Genomic DNA, 25,377 nt, shown 5'->3' with positions numbered 1-25,377 from the left:
AGTCCTGTATAGGATGTATATGCTTACCTTACAGATCATTTCTAACAGCTGAGGGCTGGTACTTCAGAAATTTTTACTTCCAACCAAATCAACAATTCAATCAAACCAACAAAGTGATCAGTTCTGAAGTGACTTTACCAGTTGACCATTTGTAAACAAAAATCAGAAATATACAAACTATGTAAGTTGTGCAGTGTGTACCGAAGGATCAAATCCGATTCATAGCTCCCATCTGTTCTATGGTACACTTCATCACTATCCAGTGATTGGATGGGCAGAATATCAAATACATGCAATCTGTGTTTTAAGTCTTCCAATGAAGAAGCAAAAACAAATTAGAAAATTGATTGGTCAGGTCAGTTGAGCAAAAAATTGGAAACAGATCTGCTTGTGCCCTCTACAGAGCTTACAGTTACAGCGTTGACGAGGGTTGTGCTTGCACAGCTTGTTTAGATTACATTTATAGTGAACACTCTGGGATCAGCTTCACTAAAGATTTAAATTCTAAATTACATTTATTTGTCCCTTTCATTTGCCATTTTTCTTCCATGTTTAAATTTTTTGTTCTTTGCATGTCCTGCATCCACTTCCTGACAATGGACAGTGTGCGTGTTGGTGCAGCTTCACTGAGTCACCAGGCAAGGGAAAATTTGATTTTTTGGGGTGGAATTTTTTTTGATCTACTTTCGTGAAAATGTGTTATTTGCACTGATAACATTTCCAACAATAGGGGAGCAGTTTTTTTTAAATGTTGTATGCACATAAAGTAAGAAAGTTAAATTAGGCAGCTGCATACATAAGCAGCAATTTAGCATGGAGGCCTCATTCCTGTACACGAGAGCTCTGTATATTAATGAAATATTCATGGTAGGCAGAGTGATCATTTGTCAGCAGCAGTTTGGAGAAAGTTGTGGGAGTGAAAATAAAAGGTGCAGATAGGGTGAGAAGCTGGTTGTGGGCTCTCTGCACACACTGAAAACACGTGTGCCATCTTCTGCTGCATTTCTTACCCAAAATAGCTGCCTCCAAATATATCAGCATTGCTGGTGGTAACAGGAGGCAGCCATGTCACTTCTTACCAGGGGGCTTTACACAAAAGAGATACAAGAATCCAATTAACAGTTCTGATAGTTCTGTACAATATACAGGAGCATAGTTAACAAAAACAGAGATGAGGGAAACATAGCAAAGCTTTTGAACTGCAGCTTACCTAATTCTGAGCTGCATTTGCTTTGTTTCTATAGATTGGCATGATAATTTAAATCTCACCAGTGGACTAGGAATGTGAATAGCAGGCATATGTGATAAGCAACATATACACAGCAGTCTTTACAGGTTAATGACTGCTGCCACCAGCTGAGCAATGATAATAAACTCTTGTATGAGCACTGTGATGAGTGTAAACACAGAGGAGGCCCAGGCATGGTAAACAGGAAACTGACTACACGGAGAGGACACCAGGGGGACATTCACACCGCTGAGGGTCCAGGAGAAGATTGCAGTTTAGTTACAGTAGCACTGCATGTGAAGAGCACCATTAACAACTAAATTTATGTTGGAACTTAAATATTAAAACTTTATTATAATGAGAAGGTTTGTTTATGCAAAATGTGTTATTAGCTGAATATGAGGGCATTGCAACAAAGAATATGTGGGACTGGAAGACTTGCAACACAGCACAAACTTGTAAAGAAAAGTCTGCACTGCTTGATGTTATCAGGGTTGATCAGAACTGTTCCCAACCAATTCTATACAGTTCTGGAATTTTCTGTCTCCTGGGTTTCCCATTATTCCCTTCCGCTGTGACCTGGATGTCAACAGAAGAAACCAGCGAGAGCTGCACAGACCCAGGAGATGCTCTCCCAGAATATTCACTTTTTCCAGCAGACTTCAGGGGACGAAAAGAGTTTTTAAACAGTGCAGGCAACCTGAAGGTGGGGATTTACAGTGTTTAACATTTGACAGATTTTACACTCACTTTTCGTGACATCTATGTTTTATGAAGTCACAATTCCCATATTGCACTACATAAAACAGGAAGCCAATTAAAAACAACAGGTTATGAAGTTCCCCTAATGGCAATTACAGAATCTGAGATTCAGGGGGTCCACAACAGGTTCTCCTGAAAGAGAGGAGGCTTTGTCTCTTAGAAAGTTGTCAATAAAACTAAATCAGAAGATAAGCCCTCATTTCCTGAGATTTTCCATCACTTTCTGCACCAGGAACAATGGCCACCAGGCCAAACGGGGTAAATCTCCCCAGGAAGGAAGCCGTGGGAGTAGTTTAGAGTTTACATACATAATGTCAATGTTGTGTGAGATGTTTTTCTGCAGCAATTTAGTGAATGGTAGAGCATGACCGGTTGCTGTGGAAAAGATACTGTACATTACAAATGTTTTATGGAACGTCAACAAACTTTTTTCAGCAACAGAAAATGCAAATAGTACGATACCTGCAAAGCCAGGAAATTCTTTAGGATGACTCTGGGCAAGAAAATACTTTTTAACATGCTGAAATCATATTAATAGTTTCCTACTTTAAATGGTCCGACAATCATTTCAGTCCTATGATAGACTCAATAACTATACATATGGCAAAACTGTATTAAAAACAAAATTTAACCCCCAAAACAATGGATGAAACGTAATTGCCCCATCTCCATGACAATGTCGAACCCACAAAGAAGGACATTATGTTCTCTTTATAACAACTACGGTACAAGTGTAAAATAGTGTTTGGATTCCTGCATTACTGAGGACAATTTGTGAATTATTGCATATATGAGATGTGTGATTATTCCTCATAGGAACCCCTATACTCTTCATTCACATTACTTGTAACAAGAGGAAAGGAATAGCAGCTTGGTCTGTAACAGGAAAGTAATGACCTCAGCATGCTTACCATACTGCTGCTATGGGGACTCCACGAGCTGCAGCATTTAAAGATTTCTTCAAGCAGCAAAAGGAAAAATACCATTCCCTGGCGCCTCCTAAAAATACAATTGTTGTCACCCAATTCACAAGTAACCTATGTGGGGGTGCAATAAGAGCTGCACTAACATCATATGTGGTTTAGGTGTTTGTTCCAAAACATGAACAATAAGGGCATTGAATGTAGGAGGTTGGCTGTTTCGTGAATGCAGATCAACGGAATAATTGTCTGATACTGGCCTATCCAAAGTTTCAAAATACTACAAAGCATCTACAGATGTCAGGAAAGAAGACCATGAACATCAACAGGGATGTCCGCAGTGACAGTTTTCTATATTTTAACCATCATACAAAGCCTTACTAATACTTCATGGTGCTGGTCAGTCAATTGCTTGTTTAGTACATATTGCTGGACTATAGTCCATGCAATGGACAAATGGTTTTCTTTCTTCTCTCTTCACAGGAATGATGAGTTTGTTTAAAGTTTTTAGTCACGTTTTGTCTACACAAACTCACTACAGTGTTGACTGCATATCATTACTCTGAACTACCCCAGAATGACGGTGCCATGTGCCCCAGCACACCCCTTTGCAGCATACACCAGGAATAAATGGCAATGCAGGAGCACAACAAGGAGAGTCATTATCTCATTAAAAATGCCTTCATAGCAGGATCAACAGGTATTTTCTTACTGAAAAGTGCATTTTAAGTAGGACTGAAAGGAGCTTTTGAAATGACATTACTATGGTAAAGTAATCCAGTCATTCAAACAAATTAAAGTACCTGAAACAGACATTCTTTGACAATAAAGTATTTACAAACTCTGCTGCCAAAAAGCTGCCCTATTCATGAAAAAGTTCATGTGAAGTCCCCTAGGCAAGAAATACTTCCAGAACCATTGATCCCACTGGATCCCCATAAAGCTACGTACACACGTGCAATCATTGTCGCTGGAAAGAATATTTATTGATCCTTTCCAACGACTAACGACTGCACGATGCATGAACGAGTGCTGTACATACAGCACCATTCGGGTCTATGGAGAGGGAGGGGTGGGGGAGGGAACGGTGAAGCGGCACCCCGCTGCGCTCTCTTCCCTTCACTTTCATTACAATCATTCGTTGTCCATCGTCTGGGGATCCGCCAGGACAGTCGTTCGGACAATGAGCGCTGTACACACCCAAGATTTTCGTCTGATATCGGCCTTGAACCGATTATTGGACTTGAACTATTGCATGTGTGTATCCAGCCTAAGCTCTTGCTGGTTCCTCCTCTATTACAAGGTACAGCAGTTATGTGGAGGCGAATCAATGGAACGAATGTGAACCATAGGGGAAAGGTAGGCAATCACTCAATCATTTTACGTATATATCTGTTTCAAGTAGCTTGTGTTTATCACAGGGTCTCTTATGCTTACATGGCATTTGAGGTATTAGTTTAGGTCTTTGAGAGAAGTTGAAGCCCTACAGATCCTGGGCCGAGGACCTGGACCCAACATCTGTAAACCTGGAGTACAGATCCAGTTTATTTTAATGTCCTGTAACTCTCACTAGTCTGTAATGTATGTTCATCTGCCTCTTTCTTACATTTCTGGCCCGCTATGGTCTGTGCTCAGATCTTGGCTTTCATGAGCACTGACTGCAGTTGTGTTTTAGCATTTCTGGGCCAAGCAATTGCTGAGTGACAGCACAGGCGGTGCATGCAGGTTTTAGTTAGCTAATCAAAGTCACAGATTCAAGACGCTCGTTAATATGGACATATGCAAAATCCAACATAAACAAGGATCCTACATCCAAATTTACAGGAAAAATGTGTGCATCTGAAGGTTTTTAAATGACTGCTAAAACATGTAATGCAAACTTTCACACAACAGAATTAACAACTTTAACAAGAAGAATTCCCGGGGGAGAAAAAGCTTCAGTAAAGTACGGGGTATATAAATGTGTTGATGGTGGGGATTTTTTATTACTCATTCGCAGAGTGGAATCGTATTAACCACAAAGAGTGTAAAATGAAGATATAGAAAAAGGCAATGAATAAAAAAACACGACAAAAGAAAAAAGAAACAAAGTCAGTTGTTGCCCATAGACCCCAATCTCTCTCCCCAATCACTCCAGCTGCTTAGTTCAGTCTGGAAACAACTGATCTGATAGACATGCTGTAGCATTACACACCCAAAACCTTGTCGGTGGTTCCCCTGGTTTGGACTGAACCCATGCACGGAGGGTTGTGGTGGGGGACTTTTTAGGTTCTACATTAATGCTGTCCTGGTAGAAGTGGGATGTCATTCATCAAAGGATTAATTTATGGATGTGGAACAAGGAGCCACAATACAAACAGTTGTACAGATCACTGTGTTTTCTCCAGCCCCTTTTAGCTGGGCGCACCAGCCGGCTCTTTTCACTAACCACCCAGCTGTTTTTGGGTACTTACTGATAAGTTAGGTCCCATAACAGGAGCCACCACCCACCTACAGCTTCTTCCCACCCAGTTTTAAAGAAATCCTGGTTAATAACTGGATTAATATCTTGCTTACAGTCTTTAATTTTTAAGAACATTGTAAACAGCAAACACATTTCACGGGATGCGGCCTCTTCCACTTCAGAGCATAGGTATATATATTGTATTTCTATCCTGACGAGTTCACTGAAGGATCCGAATTCTCAGCATTTGCTATCTACTCCATGGCAGCAAGGAGTTTTATCCCTAACTATGACCTTCAGTGAACGCAGATAGGACATAAATACAAAATATTTGCTTGAGCCCTGAAGAAGGAGACCATATCACCTAAAATGTGTTGGAGGTTTATGATGCTTGTACCTAAAAAACAATACAAAAATTAGTAATAACGCAAGGCTGATGCCAGTGATAGGGCTCCTGGAATCTGTCCAGCAGGGCCTATAGTTATACAGTATGGGCATGGATACAGAAGCACATTTACATATAGGTTTGCTATTTTAAGCAGAACCTGTAGTTTAGGTTTGGTTTAAGCAATGATTCTCAGTCTGTAAAGAAACATTATGTAAATTCAAATCAATGTAAATTCGTCTGTCCACTTCTTGAATTAACACCTTTGCTGAATGCACTCAGGCAACATGCTAGGTCTGGAAGTTCATATATTTCTCCTGGAGGAAATCTGTGAAGTGCAGCAATATAGATGACTTCATCTAATGGAATTTCAAGCTGATGTCATCTTAGACACCAATGTTATGGAAGCAAGCTGAGATCTGAACATAGAAACTTCCATGAGACAAGCCCCAACAATTAGTCCTCTGTGAATAGCATAGACCATCCCCTGCAGCTGTTCCAGCTGTAACCACCATGATGACCATCAAGTGTTCTCCCAGCCTAATAACAGCCAAATGCAACGCAAAAATGACTTTTTTATTCAGTCCTTATTGAATCTGATTGAGGTAGCCATTTAGATCAGGAATTCGTTACCCTTTGCCCCACCCAAAACAACCACAAAGGCTCTATTTAAAATTATTATTTAACATAAAAAAATAAAGGGCATTCTATTTGATCCCATGTAATAACTTAAGCATCAATAAAAATGTAATCATTTTCGGCTTCTTCTTGGTTTTCATCACCGATGTGGGTATGTTGAGCAGACAAAAAAAAAACTTTTTACTTTAACTTTTCTAATGTTCACGGTTACTTTTTTTGTCCCTCCCATACATACCTTAAATAAAATACCCTTCTAAAATACCCCACTAAAATAATTTTTTTCACATGAACTAGAAAGTAGACTAGAAAGGAACTAGAAAGGGAGATGTAACCAGGATTATGGGGAACCAAATATTTGTATGGCACTGATCTCTGGGTGGTGAAACATAATCACATTCTCTGCATTACTGAACCTGAAACCAAAGTGGATAAACTGAACTGAGGCCACAACATGCACGTATCATTGTCAGTATAAGTTCCCATTTCTTCTCACAAGGTGTGCATGGCACAAATGTGCTCTTTGTATACAAATTAAAAATGAACCCTTTATTGATATTCTTTTGGTTACTTGCAGGCCATTGGGAAAGTAAATTAAGCTACAAACATCTTTTGATGTTGATTTTCGAACTCTGATTTTTTTTTTTTTTTGACAATCTGCCAAAGAGGGTAAAGGTTCAGATTCAGGGTTCTCCCCAGGCCCTTTTAGCTGGGTGCACCACCCGGCACTTTTCAGCACCCACCCGGCTGTTTTTGGGTGGTTACTAAAGCGTTTGGTCACAATACAGGGGCTGCCACCCACCTACAATTTCTTCCCACCCGGCTTAAAACATTTTCTGGGTTGAGCACTGAGATTGTATACATTTTACATCATTATGTAAAATGTATACAATCTCAGTGCTCAACCCAGAAAATGTTTTACATCAGACTATAAAGATTCTGTTTTCAGTCAGACAAAACAGTCTGATAGACTTGCAGTGAAGCTAAAGCATTGGCACTGCTGGACCATCATGCACCGTGACTAAGCAGAAAGCAAAGCCAGCTTTAGAAATGAATGTCACTGCCCTGATATACCATTTTAATGATACAAAGAAATAAGGTTTTAAAGAGATTAGCACAGATTGATAAAATTAGTAACTAAAAAAACAAAAATAAATCTACAGCTCTCAGTTTAAGCAGCAGAAGGAACAGCTGAGGAACACAAGAATCCAAGAGATAAACTTAACCCAAACATCATATTTACACATTTAGCATGTGATGGGTCAATCATTCACCAATGCAAAATATTCTTCTGCAGTCCCAGGCAAATGTTTCTGTAAGAGTCACAGATGATTGGTCTTCTCCTAGGTGTACAAGCAAGTATTTATGAAGTGTCTGCCCTTGCAGCTGGCTATATAATCTTCCAGAAGTGCAGTCTGGAGTGCCTGGGTCAGACAGCCTCTCATTTTTGGCAGGTGAGCAGATGAAGGCCCTGGGATGGGAAGGATAACCACCCTGCAATTATTGCAGATGTCCACCCTGAGAGGTGCCTAATTAGCGGATGAGAGAACCTGTTCTGTGCAAGACAGTTCATTCCTCCTAATGTTATGTCACCTCATAAAAAATATACAGCACCCAGGAAGTGCTGGAGGGGGACAGCCGCAGTCTCTAAAAGAGCAAGAGATTATTCTGTCCCTTCTCACACACCGACAAATCTGAGGATAAGCAGAAACCTAACGTGACCTTTCAGAGTACAGAGGTGTCCTGTGAAAACTCGCTGAGCTGCGATTATACCAATAAGTGACTCTTTAACAAGCTCTATAAACAAAAGCAGAATGGCAGCTCTGTCATCTCACAGCTGAGACACACAAATCACAAACCGCAAAATGCTTACATACATTCAAAAAGTCTTCAGGTTCTTTTTTCATTTTCATACTCTTGAACAAACCAGAGAAAAATTAGAGCCAAAGTAGAGTTTTTATTGATGCAATTTGTTCCTATCCTGGTCGTCACTGAAACAAGGAATTTAGGCAACATCTCCCCAATACAGCTGCACACAAAAATTAGAACTGATCTTTTCTCTGACGGCTTAATTTGCAGACAGACAGAATCAATTATTTGTAAGATATGAATCCTTTTTTTAAAACATTTTTTCTGTAAAGCAGTTATATGATTGACATACAGAGGCCGTAAGGAAGGAGTTCCTGAGTGCTGCTGTATAAGGTCAGTGACCAGGAATGAGAGAGAACAAGGAATGGACTATACGAAATACTCAGGAGCGGTTCAGGTATGCACTGGGACATGGCATGTCTTCACCAGAACAAGGAGCCAGACTGTGATGAAAAGATTTGGAAAGTCTGAAAGAAAACACAAACTGTATTCATCTGAATCGCCCACCGCAAGATGGTAGGAATACTTGTGCCATAGTATTCCCAGCTCCTTTGGGGGGAAAGCAAAAATATTCCTCGCTATAAACACAAAGATAGTTCTAGGTCCTGCCAGATCAACGCCCACTATCAACCAAGCTTTGTATGTATCTAAAAACCCAATAAGCCGATGCTGAGCAGGCGATTTCCTTGTTTTATTAGGAAGTGAAAAATAAAAAAACATCAGCCATGCTTGACAACACAAATTTGTCAGAAATGTCCAAATATTAGATTGTATTGTTCACACAAAGTATGATACTGATGAAACGTGATGTGAATCACACAGCTAGCCTCTTCATTGATTTTATGTGACAGACTTTCACTTATCTACAAGTTGAATTGCATTACAGATGACTCTGACCTCTAGTTACATTTCTGAAACGTGCGGCTCACACTTCACGACAGTACTTTCTTAAGTTTATAGTCCATTGAAGGTAAACAACACTCCCACTTCAGATGATCAACTCAGGATTACCTTTTAACCAACCTTTAAAGGGAATATAGAAAATGCACTTGAAATGAGAATTTCACTTTCCGGTGCAGATTAAAACAAATCGCTCCCAACAGATATCATCATCAAAGGTAACCAACATATTTCAACTGGTCCTGTGCAGGACATTAGTCAGGGTGACCCGATATTGCAGCGGCCTGTTTTATCAGAACCAGTTCCATGACCGCATGGAATCCTTCTACAGTTTAGTTACATTAGGTTACTTTCTCTGTACATTTAGCACTCCAGTGAAGGTTGCAAAGCATTTCCCAGGACAATTGTCACCAGTTTCTCACACCTGCATAATGTGCATTTGTACAAACACGTGCAGGTTTTTTTTATTTTGCAATGATCTATAGTGTGACATCGCAGGAAAACAATTGTAAGACAGTGATAGAACAACATCATCCTTTAACAGGAAGTATCTGAAACAGAAACTTAGTGCTGGGATAAACAGAGATTTTAAGGGCTGGGAAATGTTTTAGTTTTGTTACATTTTTGCCCTTATCCATAAGTAGATCCAGCCCACCAGCCACCCCAAAGTTCTACATTTAGCTAGATCTTGTCCTAAAGGTTGTACATTGCTTATAACCTAGTGCCTCCACTTTATTCAGACAGCCATGCTTTGGCCACTCAGAAGCATAGGCCTATATTGGGCCTTTACACCAAAGACCCATCCATACAGATGTCAGATTCATGTAGCTGGAAACAATCTTTTGTGATTGTTTCTAGTGATAGATGAACAGAAGTCTGTACACACCCTTCTGTGCTCTCCTATATTGGAAATCACAGTGGTCCTTCCCAATCACACGTTTATCAAACCAACAGAGCAGTTTGATGAATGATATTGCTTTGCAAATAGGGCCCAATAATATCAGAGCTCCTGATCTATATATTTGTTTCAGTGAATGTGCTGAAGCTACTTAATCAGCAAAACAAATAGCATGGCGAGCAATGAGAGCCTACTGTCTGCAGGGGGCTCAGACCACTAAAGAGGTGATAAGTGGATGCCCAGTGCATAGCTTCAGATTCCTTCAGGTATTTGCTGTTCAATCCTGATAGATAGTTTAGTAAATTTTAGGTTAAATGGCAACACTTATATTTTAGTTTTACTGGATGATGTTTTAAACAGAAAAGATGTCATCCACATCCAGGAAGTGGGGCCTTGATGGAGAAGGTTTTGCAAATTCTCAGCAATACAAAATGTCAGCAGCACAGTGAACGTAAATGCTGGACAGAAATGTTCTGACATGGGAAAATCCAGGAGTAAGTTTAGAGGAGACTTGACAGCAAGAATTGCAGGGATTCTGGGGACAATTCGAAAATGCAAGCCATGTTTTTAAAATGCATTTTAGAAAGTCCACAGGCAGCAGACAGAGCTAGAGACTCTGAATGCTGGCAGGGAAATTCGTCATATGGCAAAATACGGCAAGGATCACAGATACATGAGAATGCAGAATCACCATGACAGAAACAAACATCCACATTTCAGGACATTTCAATTGGTAATATCTGCATCTACACACCCTCTATCAAACTGGTAAAACAATTACAATTCATCATAGTACCAACATGACAGAGATCCATACACAGGAAAGAATCTGCAGCAAAAGATAGGTGGAGGAAATCCACAAATTTGTAATGTCAACCTTTACTCCCTAATATGACAGGAAAATTAAAGACTTGTGTAGCAATTCCCATAAAGTATAAGAAGTATCTGCATTTAACAATAGGATAATTTCTCTGTTTTTGTTACTCTTACTTTGTGTCTTTTGTTACTTAAGTGATCTGCTATCTTACACATTAGGCTGCCACCATCCAAAAAAACTGCCTATCCAACATGATGTAAAGTGGGTGACAGTGAAATGAGACAGCAAATATTCATCCAGCAGTCTCAACAAAACAGCCAGTGAAGGGAGGCAGCAGTGGCACTGATGAGCACACTACAGAAAACAGCTCTGATTGGCTGCTACACTACAGAAAACAGCTCTGATTGGCTGCATCTCAAGACTTTCCTCAGTTTACAGGTCAGATATTTGTAACCAATGTTCCTGTTTCTGGTGCTGGTTTGTAAGCTTGAAAGAAGCAGACACCCAACCTACTGAAGGAGAAAGTTAAAAAAAAAAAGAAAACTTAGATTTCCCCGCCGCTCCAGTTGCTTACACTGATGAAGAGATGTTCCAATTATGAATTGCTACACAGCGCCTGCAGCTAGAGGGGTCATTGAGGGCTGGTTGTAAAGATTTTAGCTTATGCTGTACAAATTTTGAGCACAGATTCAATTCATCCCTAGGTGTAAGTAACTGGACATCTGAACATATCCCAACACTATCTTGTTTTGCACTTAAACTTTCTTTGCCCTACAGCAACATGAATTGTGACAACTTTGCATCTCATCAAAGCCCAGTAAAAAGATTTTCTCTGCAAGCTTACGTCCATTACTATACAATGTTAAAATATCTTTTTTAATCTATAATACATTCTTTTTTTTAATTGGTCAAAGATTTTTTTATGTCATGTGACTTCTGCCAACCTCAACTCATTCGCTTGTTTTTTTCATTGCAGCATTGGAATCAGATCAATCACACATCTAATATTGTTCCATGTATGGAAAGATCTATAAAAGCACAAACCCTCCAGAATGCACAGTGGGTCCTCCCAGCTTCCTGCCCAGCTCAAGTCAAGGTTACCTCACAGCGTGTTCCTCTTTTACACCAACAAGGTCACAACTATATTTACTTCTGCCTGTCTCAGCTCATCGCACTGCAGTTACGTCTCCCAGCATGGTGGCTGCATCGTTGCCAACATCCAAGAAGCATGCATTGCAGGACAAGTGGTGTGAGTGTTGGGAGTAGCGCCAATCAGCAGGGCACTATAAGACAACCGACCTACTGTACTCCTCCTGGACCTGGAAAACCACTGGGGAAATTCTAACCGAACCACTAAAATGACATCGGCAAAAAACCTTTGCTTCCTACATCATCCTGCTGCCCTGCACAAAGAAAGGACGTCAACGCTACCAATCTGTAGTTTTTAGGAATTAGGAAGCAGTTAATGAGCCGTAATGCTAAACTTTTCATGCAGTTTTCATTTCATACCACGGAGCAATTTACCCCTCGTGTTGCATCAATCAATTCATTAGCAGCAAAAGGAAATCAATTTTATGCAAAAAGGACGACAGGGAACAAGTTACATTGCTGAGGAGAAGGCAATTAAAATCAGTTGTTGGGAGTTAAGTTACAGGATCTGTCATCCAAACAGACATCGAGAGAGACTTACTACAGCAGTAGAGTTTGTCCATTTTACAAATGTTATGAAACACATAACCCTCATCATTTAAAGTTTTTTTTTTAATACAAGAAGAACAACTACCTGAATTTGACTTATTAGCATCTTGCAATGTTTTGTAGGGAAGAGCTCGGACTGGGGCAAAGAAAAGCAGCACAAGCAGCCAATCAGGTGCTCAGTAGGAGAAGGGGAATAGGAGAGTTACAGAGGCTTCTTTCAACCATCCAATCACAGGCTGGGGGATAGACAAGATTTCTGAACAGCAGCTCAAAAAATTAAAAAAAACAGGTCTCCCATTCTAACAGACAGGGCTGTGTTGTGTGCAGAGCTTGGTAAATCTCAAGACTGGATAAACAAAAATATAAATCTAGAAGGTAAACGGATTTTCTATATGGATTTCATCGCTGTATTTTACCATTTGCCTCAGTTTTAACCTTATGATATCAAAAAGTTCATTCATACTTTTCATACACTTTTGATTACTTCTTCACTATACCATATTTAGCAATGTCAGGATCAGTGTCAGTATGAAGTGAAAATGTTTCTTGATTAGTAAGTGTTGAACTTGCCGCACTGTACTATTGTTTAATCAGCAACAGAATATAAACAAGCTGCTCTGAAGATGTCTGAGGGGGTCATTGCAGAATGGAATATTTTTGGAAACAGTTTGTTCATGGATGTGATGGGGACGAAGGAGACCAATAACATCAAACAATACATTATATGTGTAATCATGACGAAATGCTATGCATGATTGTATGGAATTCTGACACTCAAAGGAGAATCCTACAGTGGAAAATATAGTTCAGCTCAAAATGAAAACCAGCAGGAAAGAAGAATGACAGAAATACACAAATCTGGTCATCTCCGTGCCAAACTGTCTACAAAACCCAAACCAAAAACACAGCTCATGGGGAGCATGGGAGATCTCATCTATCAAGATTTCTGCAAAGAGAACATTCCAATTCATTCATTCATTAACTGCAGCTATAAATAATCTGTCTGCTATTGGATCACCGATAGCCCTACACACATCACTCCAATAATGTCACAGACAGCAAAAAAATCACAACAACCAATTACTATCAGCAAAGGGAAAATTCTTTTGTTGGACAATAAAGAGGATCTGAATTCTGGAAGTGTGGAGTCCAAAACAAGACATAAAGAAGTAAAAGACCTTCCCTGCAGTCTCACCAGAGCTGACCTCACCCATTACATAGATTTGCTCTGCATTGTCACTGTATGGAGGAACCATTATTGGCAGCAGCAAGGCTTTGCTTCCCAAAGTCTTCCAGCAAAGAGAACAGTGAGCGCAACTGACACTAGGACGTGCACAGAACATTTTTAGACGGAATACAAGTCTTGCTGGAAATTATGCTCATTTGGGAAATGAAATCTTGGGGGAAAAGATCAAGAGCCTTCCTCATATTTAATCCTATCCGTATGTGTGTATGTATCCAATTTTAATTGGATGTAATAAACCTTAGCATGACAGATAACCAACAAATTTATATATGTATAGGAAATGTAACCCTACAAATATTCTAGATGCAGTGGGGGTGCTATGGGGTGTTAAAATAAAGCACTATTTGCCGTCAATAGGGAAAAAAACTCAAAAAATGGATTTCAGAATTGAAAGCGATACCCTGATTAAATCTGATTTGATTCACAATGATAATATGAGGACCAATATAGGTTGCTGTATTTAATTCTGCAAGAAGAAAAAGAGCAGGTGGTGGAGTAGATTATCAAATGCAATGCCTCTGGAACATGGCAACCCCAGCTCATCTTCTAAAGTGCCTGAAGGATGAACCAATCAAAAATAGCCCTTCAGTCTAGCACATTGACCTTGTCATTCCTGTAGAACAATCTAAGATGTGAGGAAAAGTTCTCCGATCAGACATTTTCAGTAAAAAGTGTCAATTTACTACAATGGAAGTTCAAACAAACGATTTCATATTGATTGTCAAAAGGAAACAGACAGAAGCCATTCAGAGTCAAAATGCTCATATTTGAAATTCTTGCGCCTGCTCATTCACTGATGTCCTGGGCCTGACCTGACAACAAAAGACCCCCCAAACCCCATCAGCTCATCATAGAAAGCAAGTGATGCAATGCACTTTAATGCCTACCTTGTAATTACTAGAATTGACCCAGCATGTAGCCAGTCCATCAACCATTTTATCAAGCAGAGTCTGGTCCTGTTCTAAATCCATAGATTTCTGTCTGTCCGACAGGTATTCTATCAAGTCTGGTCCCACTTGAAGCCGTTTTCCCACATCCTTCTGCTGGATCTGAGCTAACCAGTAATCCATTCCCTGCTCCATGGCTAGGGGGCGATGTAGCACACGCTAGGAGGAAAGGCAGTAGGTCAGGGATCCGTCAGACGGTACTTCCTCGTGGTCAACGCTTGTCTATAAAAACTTGCAGAGGGCTTGGCCGTCAAAGATGCAATCCTGGGAATGACAGCAATTCACCATGTGTCTGCTGAGCAGCTGGTGTGATATTAAAAGTCTAATTTAAATATTCACCAAGAAGGGGAGAGGCACTGTAATGTAAAGCCACTGGTCCAGAGGTACATAGTTCTGCAGACAGTCCTGAGGAGAGAAAGTCAGATATTATTAGAAACTCATCTTTGTTTTCCTTCAGTATCTCAATATGGTCACAACATGAAGATTGCAAATCATTAAAAAAATATCTAAAACAAATCAGGACACTCTGGATTCCTAATACATCTAGTCTAAAAGAAAATGCAATTTTCACAATATTATTTTCCAATTTATAATATTCATTATTCTTTTTTTACAATGAAAAATCCTTTCAGTATTTATTTTAAAGCTTTGTAAATATCAAGAAAGGATGAACAAAAGTACAGATCCATGGGTAAGTGCAACAGTTTCTATTTATCTGTGTTTTGACTGTTTTGCTTTAACCACCTGGGCGTTACACTGATGTCTAGATTTCTGTTTACACTGTTTTTCATGAAATTTTTTTTTTAAATTGTAGACCTGTAACTTACAAAAATATGTCCGAACAGGGTTCTAGTAGATATCATGAACAAAAAAAAATGTTTGAAACACACAATCATGTAAAAAAAAAAAAATATTTCTTTTAATAAAATTAAATAAAAGACACAAAAATCAGCTTAAACAAGAATACATAAATAAATGAAAAATACTGAAAATGCGATAATTCGGTATATTGTATAGTAATATATTTTTCTAAAACACCTCCCTAGTGTCCGTCACATACCTATAGACAAAACCACATAAATATATTTTCTATTATTTTGTATTGGATTGGATACAGGACTTTGTATTCAATCCAATACAAAATGAGAACAAAATTCAAACTCTCATTTTGTATTGGATTGAATACAAACTCCTGTATCCAATCCAATACAAAATGAGAGTTTGAATTTACCAATTACATGCTTTGTATTTATTTTGAATTATTTTGTATTGGATTGGATACAGGAGTTTGTATTCAATCCAATACAAAATGTGTTTGAAGGAGTTTGAATTTGAATTTCCCACAGACGTGCCGACGTCATCGACGAGGGACACGCACACGCTACAGACGGAGAAGAAGCCGGCCCGCTTCTTCTTCGCCGGCCGGCTTCTTCTCAGAGAAGGCACCCGACGCTGGAGGGGGAACACGACGCTGGATGATCACAGCGGGACCAGGTAAGAAGCCGGCATCATCTTCTCCGCCGGCCGGCATCTTCTTCACCGCCGGCCGGCAGAGAAGCCGGCCGGCGGAAAAGAAGATGCCGGCCGGTGGAAAAGAAGATGCCGGTCGGCTTCTAACCTGGTCCCGCTGGTTCTCAGGGAAGGCACCCGACGCTGGAGAGGGAGATCGACGCTGGAACACGACACTGGATGATAACAACGGGACCAGCTTTTTTTAGCCCGAACCAAGGTCGGGCTTAATGGTTGGGTGGTTAATTTAAGGTGTACCTGAACTCTGTTTTATAAACAAAAAGGAATGTGTATGACCCCCCTTACCTGTGTAAATAACTGACCTGCATTATGATAGTAAAAGTGGAGAAAGTAAAAGTTCAGCCAGGATGTCTACACATGTGCAGGATTTCTGCTATGATTGACTGTAGGGTCTGTCCTCCCACCACAGGGGAGCTGGGAAGGTAGCAGCACCCAATTGCAGCAGTTTGTGGAATGCCTGGTGGACAGTACAATATAACATTGCAAGCAGAACATACCTTCTGCTCCTCAGTACAGTGGTCACGTGTGGTCAAGAACCAAATTGGTGCTGCTGAGTATAGAGAACCATGCCATTTCCCCCCTACCTCCTAGACTGTAAGCTTTTCGGGCAGGGTACTCTCCTCTTCCTCTGTCACTGTCTGTCCTTTGCTATCCCTATTTAACGTACAGCGCTGCGTAATATGTTGGCAATACAAAAATCCTGTTTATTAATAATATTAATAAAAATAATAATCCTCTCCCTATCAGATGACCACAATGTTGCTTGGCGATTGGCTCAGAACGGTCACATTGGGAGGGGGTTGGAGTCCTCTAGTCTAAGCAATGACTAAAGTGAATAAAAGCAATTTATTTTTTTGCTTTGGGACACATTTCTCGTTGGTATAGTCAGCCACAACAAATCAAACGATTAGCGTGGAGCAGACTGGTCCATATTTCCACTTAAAACTCTTTTTGCAAAAAGATGTCAGCAGACGACAGAACATAGCTTGTGCATAACACAGCTCGGAAGCTGTTGTTGGAACCTGCCCTTCTCTACAGCACAGAACAATGTCCGTGTGTTAGGCAATCACTGGATGTCAGAATTTTCATCACACCCCTGGCATCAACACGCTAAACAAAAACAACCTTTCTACCTGTCTGATCACGCACCATACCATGTGCACATGGCAAGCATCATTCATAAAACGGGACTTACGGCGACTATCGCCAATGACGCATGATTTTGGGCTACAGGCAGCGTATGGCCCGGCCTGGAGAATCATTGATGGGCGACTGGTCAAGGGAAAGAGAAATCTTATTGCAAATGTAGCATATTGATCTTATTAGGACACCCACCAATGACTGACTCACTATAATATTATTATTGATATAGCTGTACAAATGTTCTATCATTTGTTTTAGATCATTTTTAAATAGTTGGGATTGGACTACAAAACATTCCCCCCCCCCCCCCCCCATATGGGCAGGTTTATCTGGTACCTTTCTAGCTGCTCAAACATTCGCACCTCCCAGCTGGTTCTTAAAGAATCAGCGTCACCTGTTATCAGTACCAGTAGCGCTCACTGCTGCCCCATTCATTCCCTATTGAGCCACCATAAAGAGATGCTACATGGCAGCACTGCAACCTCACCATAAGTACGATCCCAGTACTACACAGGTGGGAGGTGTTGTGTTTTCCCATAGAAATAGGCAGAGGTGATAACACAGCAGAGTGCACAGAATACAAGACAACACTGGATTTTTGTTGCTTTAAACAGAACCTTTAACCCTGTCACATTGTGTCACAGAAACAGTAAGTTGTTAGGACTACATAAAGCCCCTCCATAATACCAGTGGGTATTTTGTAATGATGAGATAGCTGGGAACAAGTAACATATGAGTGCACCTTTTCATGGCCAGTACAAACACAGTGCCCTGTAAATCCATATCAAACAATGCAGTGTGAAATGGTCCTGGGTGTGTGATAATAAAGGGGAGCGGTGTGTTACACACAGAGCATTGTATACAAAGCCAGTATGTACAGCGCAGCAGATACACACCCACAGCCAGGCTCAGGATGAGATGACATGATGCTGCCTCACTCCCCTGTAAATGTGATTATTTCACTACCTGCAACAGAAGAAAACCTGCTGTCCTTCTATAATGCGAGATTACCATATAAATGGGAGTCAAGCAGATCACCACATACCTCAATGTCTGGAGAAATGTTTCACACAATGCCGGCTGTTCTGAGAAGCAGACTGTTGTCTCCTCCATGCCATGAAGCTGCACAACAGCAACACCCGGCATCAAGTCTGCCAATTAACCCAATTCTAGCGATGGAAGAGGCATTGGAGATTCCTCCGAATGAGCCCGGGAGCCCGGAGAGGCTGTCAGACACAAGCCCCCCCAGGCCATTCGTTGCTGAGTCTGTGAAATCGGCTTCTGTTCACATGGGAGGATCCCCGACAGCCCAATTTGGGTATAAAGAACAAAGACGCTGAAAATTCCACTCAATGAAAAGCTTATTTCTGTCAAAACTACACGCGGGGAGCTACCCGGAAGACAATTCACAAGGATGGCTCCCTTTCCTCAGAACCCCCAAGGTTCCCTAATAATAAAAGAACCTGGCTCAGGGTTAACAAGGACACCAGATGCTCACCATGGCATGAACAAGATTCTCTGCACTGAAAACTATCCAAATCACTCATAATAAAAGCAGGGTGCAATAAGTGGAAATGTGATCCAAGACAAAACCTGATTTATCAATCTCATTATTAATTAGCACAATTAGGAGAGATGAATAGGAAAGGATTATGCTAGGCACACAATAAGCAATTTTCTCTTGGATAGATATTACATTCAATTAATAATGTTATTCATCGATTTAAATTAATCCTTGCAACAGACTACAAGTAGTCAATGCTCAATCCACTTGTTTTATATGTGATGGCTATGATGGTAAAAGCAATTGTATTAAGTACTCATACACACACAAAAAACGAAAAAAATATGTTGTCCAATCATTCACAGAAATTGAATAGTGTACAGGTAGATTTAGTCTATAATAGGACTCGTTCCTCAATTGCAAGGATTAATTTAAATTGATGGTTAATATTATTAATTGAATGTAATATCTATCTAAGCAGCCGCTGAACTTTGTCCAGAAACTAAAAACAAAACACCAGCACCACAATCGCCGCCGCCGCCACCACCACCACCACCTATACCAACCATTCTCAATAAAGTGCAAGCATGTCACCTGCACATACCGGGAGCTTCCAAGTAGCCATAGGAGGACCCTGCATCCTACACCCAGGGCTGCGCACAATAATTTAAGTGTAAGCTCCACCCCTTTCACAATTAGTCCCCACCCCCTCTGATTCAACCTTAGTGACTAATAGAGGCTTTGACATTTGTTAGTGTTACAGATGACTACTAGGATGAAAAAAATTGACTTTTGTATGTAAATAGCATGCAAGCTGCAAAGACTTGAAAATAGGCCAACCAAACTCTGCAGGTAAATGGTATAATTGACTCACTTTAAATGGTATAATTGGCTCACTTTTCATCTCATTAGGCATCTGTAGTATAGGAGCAAAGAGCGGGGACAGGACTATGCCTATTATTGTATTCACACATGTTTTAGATTTATTGGGAAAATGTATATGAGTTGGGTATAAAAAGTCACTGACAGCCCCCTTTGTCCTGACTATGCAAAGCCCCCCCGGGCTTAAAGACCGATTGAAATAATAGTGCAAAAGTCTGTAGGCACTGCAGGGTGCAGTCACTTGGTGGACAAATCCCTTTCACTACCAATCTACTTCAAGAAATGCCAGTTTTCTGGCTGCCCGGCCACGGTTCAATAATAAACGTTTGCAAATATTTCCTCATTTCCTGTCCCGGAAAAAACCATTGACAACGAGTGGAAATCATAATTAAGAGGACAAAGAAATATAAACATAACAGGATTTAGGAACCCTTGAGCACTCTATACAAGGGCCTTTTTATAGCAATTTTTTGAAGAATTATCTGAACTGTTCTATACTTTGATACAGAGTAGAGAATGTATGAAGCATTGTGTGCAATGAATAAAAAAAACGAAGTTATGAACTTTGTCTGCTCTACCCAACATACTTAAAGTCAAGCAAGAGTAAATGGGCGTTCGGCCTACCCATTCCTGAATGTTTGAGTGACTCTAACATTTTATATGAATATATTTCCCAGTTTTATGTGACCCAATAATTGCTGAGACTACTTGGCCAATAGTTGGACTCCGGGGGTAAAGTGAGCGGCTGTGAGGTAAGACACCAGATAAATTATAGTCTCAATATCCACCTGTAAACATATCCCCAAGCAAAGGGCTTTCATGTCACAAAAGGTGAATTTTGAAGCGGATATGATGCCTGAGGGTATGCTGTATGTCGGAGCAATACTTATGTGGGCGATGGTTCTGCAATGAGCACATGGGACCCACTGTCTGGAATGTGAGCCGCTTTCACATTGCATTCCAAAACAACAAAGCAGAAATGAGAAGATTTAGGTGTGACAGTACAATTACATCACATTCCTGGTATATGGGTTACAGGTTGGTGCTCCTAAAATCGGTTCTCTAAGGTGATATTACAGGTAGGCATCTCTCAAACAGGATTACAGGTATAGGTCCACTGAAACTGGTCCTCTGATGGGATATTACAGGTAGGTGCTCTATAGGAAAACTAGTCCTCTACAGGTAGGTTCCCCTTACATTGGCTCTAAGGAGGAGGTTATTGCTGGATGGCCCTTAGAAGGGCACACTACAATAAGAAATTCAGGACTATGAGGACCAATCATATTCCTCAGTTCCCCATTTAAGGAGGAACTGAACATCCCGGCATCCGTCTCCGAGGCGGCGCCATCTTTGCCTCTTCTTCTTCCTACGTCAACCGACCTAAGTGCGAGATCGGGTGATGTAGGTTGGAAAAAAAACTTGCTGATCTCACTGCACATGCGTGAGATCGGCACATTTTTCTCTTCTCACGAAAAGGCTCCTTCTGCGCATGTCCCCATAGAAGGAGCACCCAAGAGCCTCCTGGGATGCGTGAGGTAGGTATCCTGGGAGGCTTTGCTGCACCCTTTTTCTTTAACATCCATTGACAGCGAGTGGAAATCTGATCTCCACACAACACCTGGCCAAACTTCAACCTGTCAATGGGCATCTTCAGCTGCAAGAAGTCTTCCTACCCAAAGCACAGTGGTATCAATGTTGTATTCTACCCCTATCTGAACCCGACATCAGAAATCTGACTATATAGACTGCTTGCATATCTATAGTGTTAGCAATAAATACTCCTCTGCCCTAAAACACATAAATTTGGGGGCTGAGAACTCAATACTTTGCTAATTATTAGGACACCACTCTACACAAACACTGGCAATTCAAGGAAACAGGGAAACTTTATTCTCGGGTTTAGATTTTCAGCTTCCGGTGTCACCTCTCTGCTTTTGCATGTTCACCAGTCGATAAATCAGCATTATGTCTTATGTCCACCGAATGGCAGATGGCCAAGGAATCGGGAAACATGGAGTCAATTAGCTGTACTGTATGGGTTAAGTGAGCCAGTAGCAAGACTGGCTGAACAGAATTCCTTTGTAAAATAAAAAATCCATTTAAAAAAGACCCAAAGCTTAACCGACTTAATGACATTCGGTTTGATTAAGCATCGTGTATCATCTAAATGGTCACGTTTTCATTTCTTTTTTTTTTATATAAAACACAGTTTTTGCATTTCAGTGCACTGCTAATCCCCTCCTATATAAATCCACCCTGGCTGCAGATCACAGATGAACCCATGTTGGCACAGCTGCTTGTAGTCTTCACCAAGGGAGCACAGGGTGACAGTGACAACAGGGGATCATAGTAGGGAAACCGTTGTCACACTATATACTAACTATACTATATACTAACAGGAATTACCTGCGCAGCAGGATCACCCGGTATTATTTTAATAGAAGCTGCAGAAGGACAACATCGAAAACAACATCTTAAATTAAATAATTTGTAGGATTTTATTGACTAGGCTTAGATTTAGTTTCACATATATATATATGACAACTATTTGCCTGAAGTCTCACCAATTCCTGATCAGTCAGCTGAGACCAAATTATAAACACCTTCCAGGGAAGGCTGGAGGGCCACGGACATCTTACTGACTACAACCCACAGGAGGGGAGATGTTCACCCCAATAAGATGGGATGTGCATGATAGAATGGGTCTTCCCTTTTCTACACTATGATAGGAAAGAGCACCTGGCTGATGCGATTTCCAACACCAAGAACCCGCTTGTGATACTGACGCATCAAAAGCAACTTAGTTGGGTTAACAACGCCGACGCTAAAATCTGTAATGACAACATAAATGAAACATACAAAAGCTACATAATAATCCTACAAATCAGCATTGTGCGCAGTGCGTTCTATATATATATATATATATATATATATATATATATATATATATATATATATATATATATATATATATATATATATGTCTTAGCTACGCCTTCCATTCTATGGTTTGCAAGGACTGCAGCTTTAATGAGAGCCCATGACATCATCTCAGCTAATCAATAGGCCTCTTGGCAGACAACGATAGAATTGCTTTTAGTTTATAAAAGAATGATAGACCTTTCCGAGCTCCTGCTGCAAAGGCTAAGACTCCCTAATTCCCTTCATCATCCTACTGAAGCCTGACGACTAGGCCAGAAGATCCTGCACTTCATTCAACCTAAGCCTTATATAAATATCAGCAAATAAACAAGCAAATACAAACCACACCATGGTACAAAAAGAACAAATCTACATTGCGCTCATTTCACTAATCACACCTTGTTTCTTTGCAAAGGGCCAGCCAAACCCACTTATAAACAGCGGCCCTAATCCCTAATAATGGACCCGGCTTTGATCATTAATGTACCATTAAGAAAGAGATATGTGTGAGCTACACATGAAAGTGATTAACAAACAATTCGTGGTTTCATTTCAGACATTCTCGGCATCTGTAGTGACACATGTCATTAACACCAACGCAGGGGGAAAATGACTCCCGAACATCTAAAGGGTGGCTTCACCCAACGTGTTTTAATGACCCGTAATAAACGTTTGCTGCCCAAAGAAAAGTGGATTAGTAGGGATCTTAATGCTGAGAATTAGAAGTGACTCCTCTGGCTTTATTCCGTCACAGCCTCGGGAACATTAGGTCATAAAAATATTTCTGCTACAACCCAAACAGGTGCAACAAGATCAGCCATTTACACATTGCACAGAATCTGATGACTTGTTATGGGTTGGGGTGTTTAAGGAGGGGAGAAGATTGGGGGGACCCAATAACACCTAGAATGGCAGGTAGGAGGCACTACGTGTAACAACTATAGAGATGTGTGTGTCCAGGAGCAGCAATGAGCTCGGCCACATGCTATACACAGAGATTTGTCCTTGCAGGGTTGTCAGCATTGTTACTATACATAGAGGAGGCACTGCTGACCAATACTGCAGAAGATTATATACAGTGATGGCTGCCCATGTAGGTGCCCAGATCACCATCTTGGTCCTTCTTGTCCCCAGAAATGATCAGACCGCTGTCCCTATATTATACAGCACCATGACCAACCAGTGCGGTCTCTGGAGGTGCCAAGATCACCATCTTGTTCCTTTAAACCTACCCCAGCTATGGGCAATGAATCAGGCTTACTGGTTGCTCTGCACTTTTGTGCCATTGGCATAAGTGCCATCTCTAAGGATGCCCAACACCATGGCCATGTCAGTACAGACACCCAGCCTGCCAGCCCTACAGGTGCCCAGCCATTACCAACCATAAGAGCACCACCAATGCCATCCTGTGCCAGCCCTATAGGTGCACACACCACAGCCCCATCCCTAGAGGCAGCCTCACCCCTGGGCAGAAGCAGGCTGTATGTGGCGCTATGGACATTGGACCCCAGCCTATAAGAATGATTCATCCCACCTCAGACATAGCCTTGTATGCTGTAACCCATAGCAACCAAAGCCTAGCATACAACTGACCAACCCCTGTAAAGTGATCTGTGATTGGCTGCCATGGATCACCGCCCACTACTGAATCCGGCCAAAGGGGGTCCAGGCCTAGCGGCAGCCCGGGGAGAGGCGCCCCTGTCCTCGGGCCTCCTTCATTCTACATTGCGCCTCCACAGACTCACAGAGGTGCGGCCGAGGCAGACCGCTGACTCACGCCGAGCCCCGGACGGGCCGCCATTACCTGCCAGGAGTATCTTTTAAGGCCGTTGAACTGTCTATGGCCGCCGGCTGTCCCGCAGCTCCTCACCCCGCCGCATCGCTCCACTCTCTGCTCTTCGCCTGACTCCCCGCCCCGGCCGCTGAAAGGAACCGACACTGCGCATGCGCGGCCTGACACACCAACGAAACCTGCCCGGCTAGAGCGGCCATCACCACGCCGCGTGGCGTCATCTTGTGCGTGTCACCTGGGCCGCCATGTTTACTGAGGGCAATCGGGAACACAACTGCCCTATTATCAAAACGTATCTCCAGTGTAATACATGATGAATGAACTGTAAATATAACAACTGTTCTGCAATGTATTTCTCTATTCGAAACTGCACAGTACAAGAAATGTGCATGCAGACATAAAACCCCTCCCTATACACCATGTACCATTATTGTTATGTCTCAGTGCTGGTGACCTTTTGCAATCTCTTTGCAGCCTCTTCCTGTCTACATAACCTCCACTAATGGCTGCATTGCATTTATCACATTCTTTTAACGGGTGTATAATTTGTTTAACCTCCCTTGCAGTATGAATAATGAGTATTTAAATGTAAAATCAGTACATTTATAAATACTTATTTTAAATTCCCTGCCCGGTCACGGCAGCTTCCCCTGGCCTTGCGTCCTGATTATTCACACACCGGCCACCGCTGGAACATAGGAACAAGGTAGCAGTTTTAAACTTCCTGGCAATTACACCCCGAGTGTGGCTCGGGGTTACTGCTTTTGGTATGAAAAATCCACCCCAAGCTACACGCAGGAATACAGCCAGGGAGGTTAAATGGCCACTTGCAAGCTCCATGGTAAGTCTGTGTGA

General features: G+C 41.3%; 1 protein-coding gene across 1 annotated transcript in view; it reads right to left on the bottom strand.

Moving 5' to 3' along the window:
* Nucleotides 1-24,659, bottom strand: part of CLASP1 (cytoplasmic linker associated protein 1) — a gene marked incomplete in the record, with an annotated part of 116,932 nt that extends 92,273 nt beyond the window's left edge. Inside the window, 2 exon segments of the mRNA XM_072417919.1 lie at nt 14,690-15,154; nt 24,535-24,659. Of these exon segments, the coding sequence (XP_072274020.1) occupies nt 14,690-14,884 (195 nt within the window).
* Between the last annotated feature and the right edge of the window lie 718 nt (nt 24,660-25,377).

This window comes from Pyxicephalus adspersus, chromosome 7 (genome assembly GCF_032062135.1).
Source record: "Pyxicephalus adspersus chromosome 7, UCB_Pads_2.0, whole genome shotgun sequence".
NCBI classification, from domain to species: Eukaryota; Metazoa; Chordata; class Amphibia; order Anura; family Pyxicephalidae; genus Pyxicephalus; species Pyxicephalus adspersus.
Note: the sequence above shows the minus strand (reverse complement) of the source record. Positions and strands in the feature narration are given on the sequence as shown.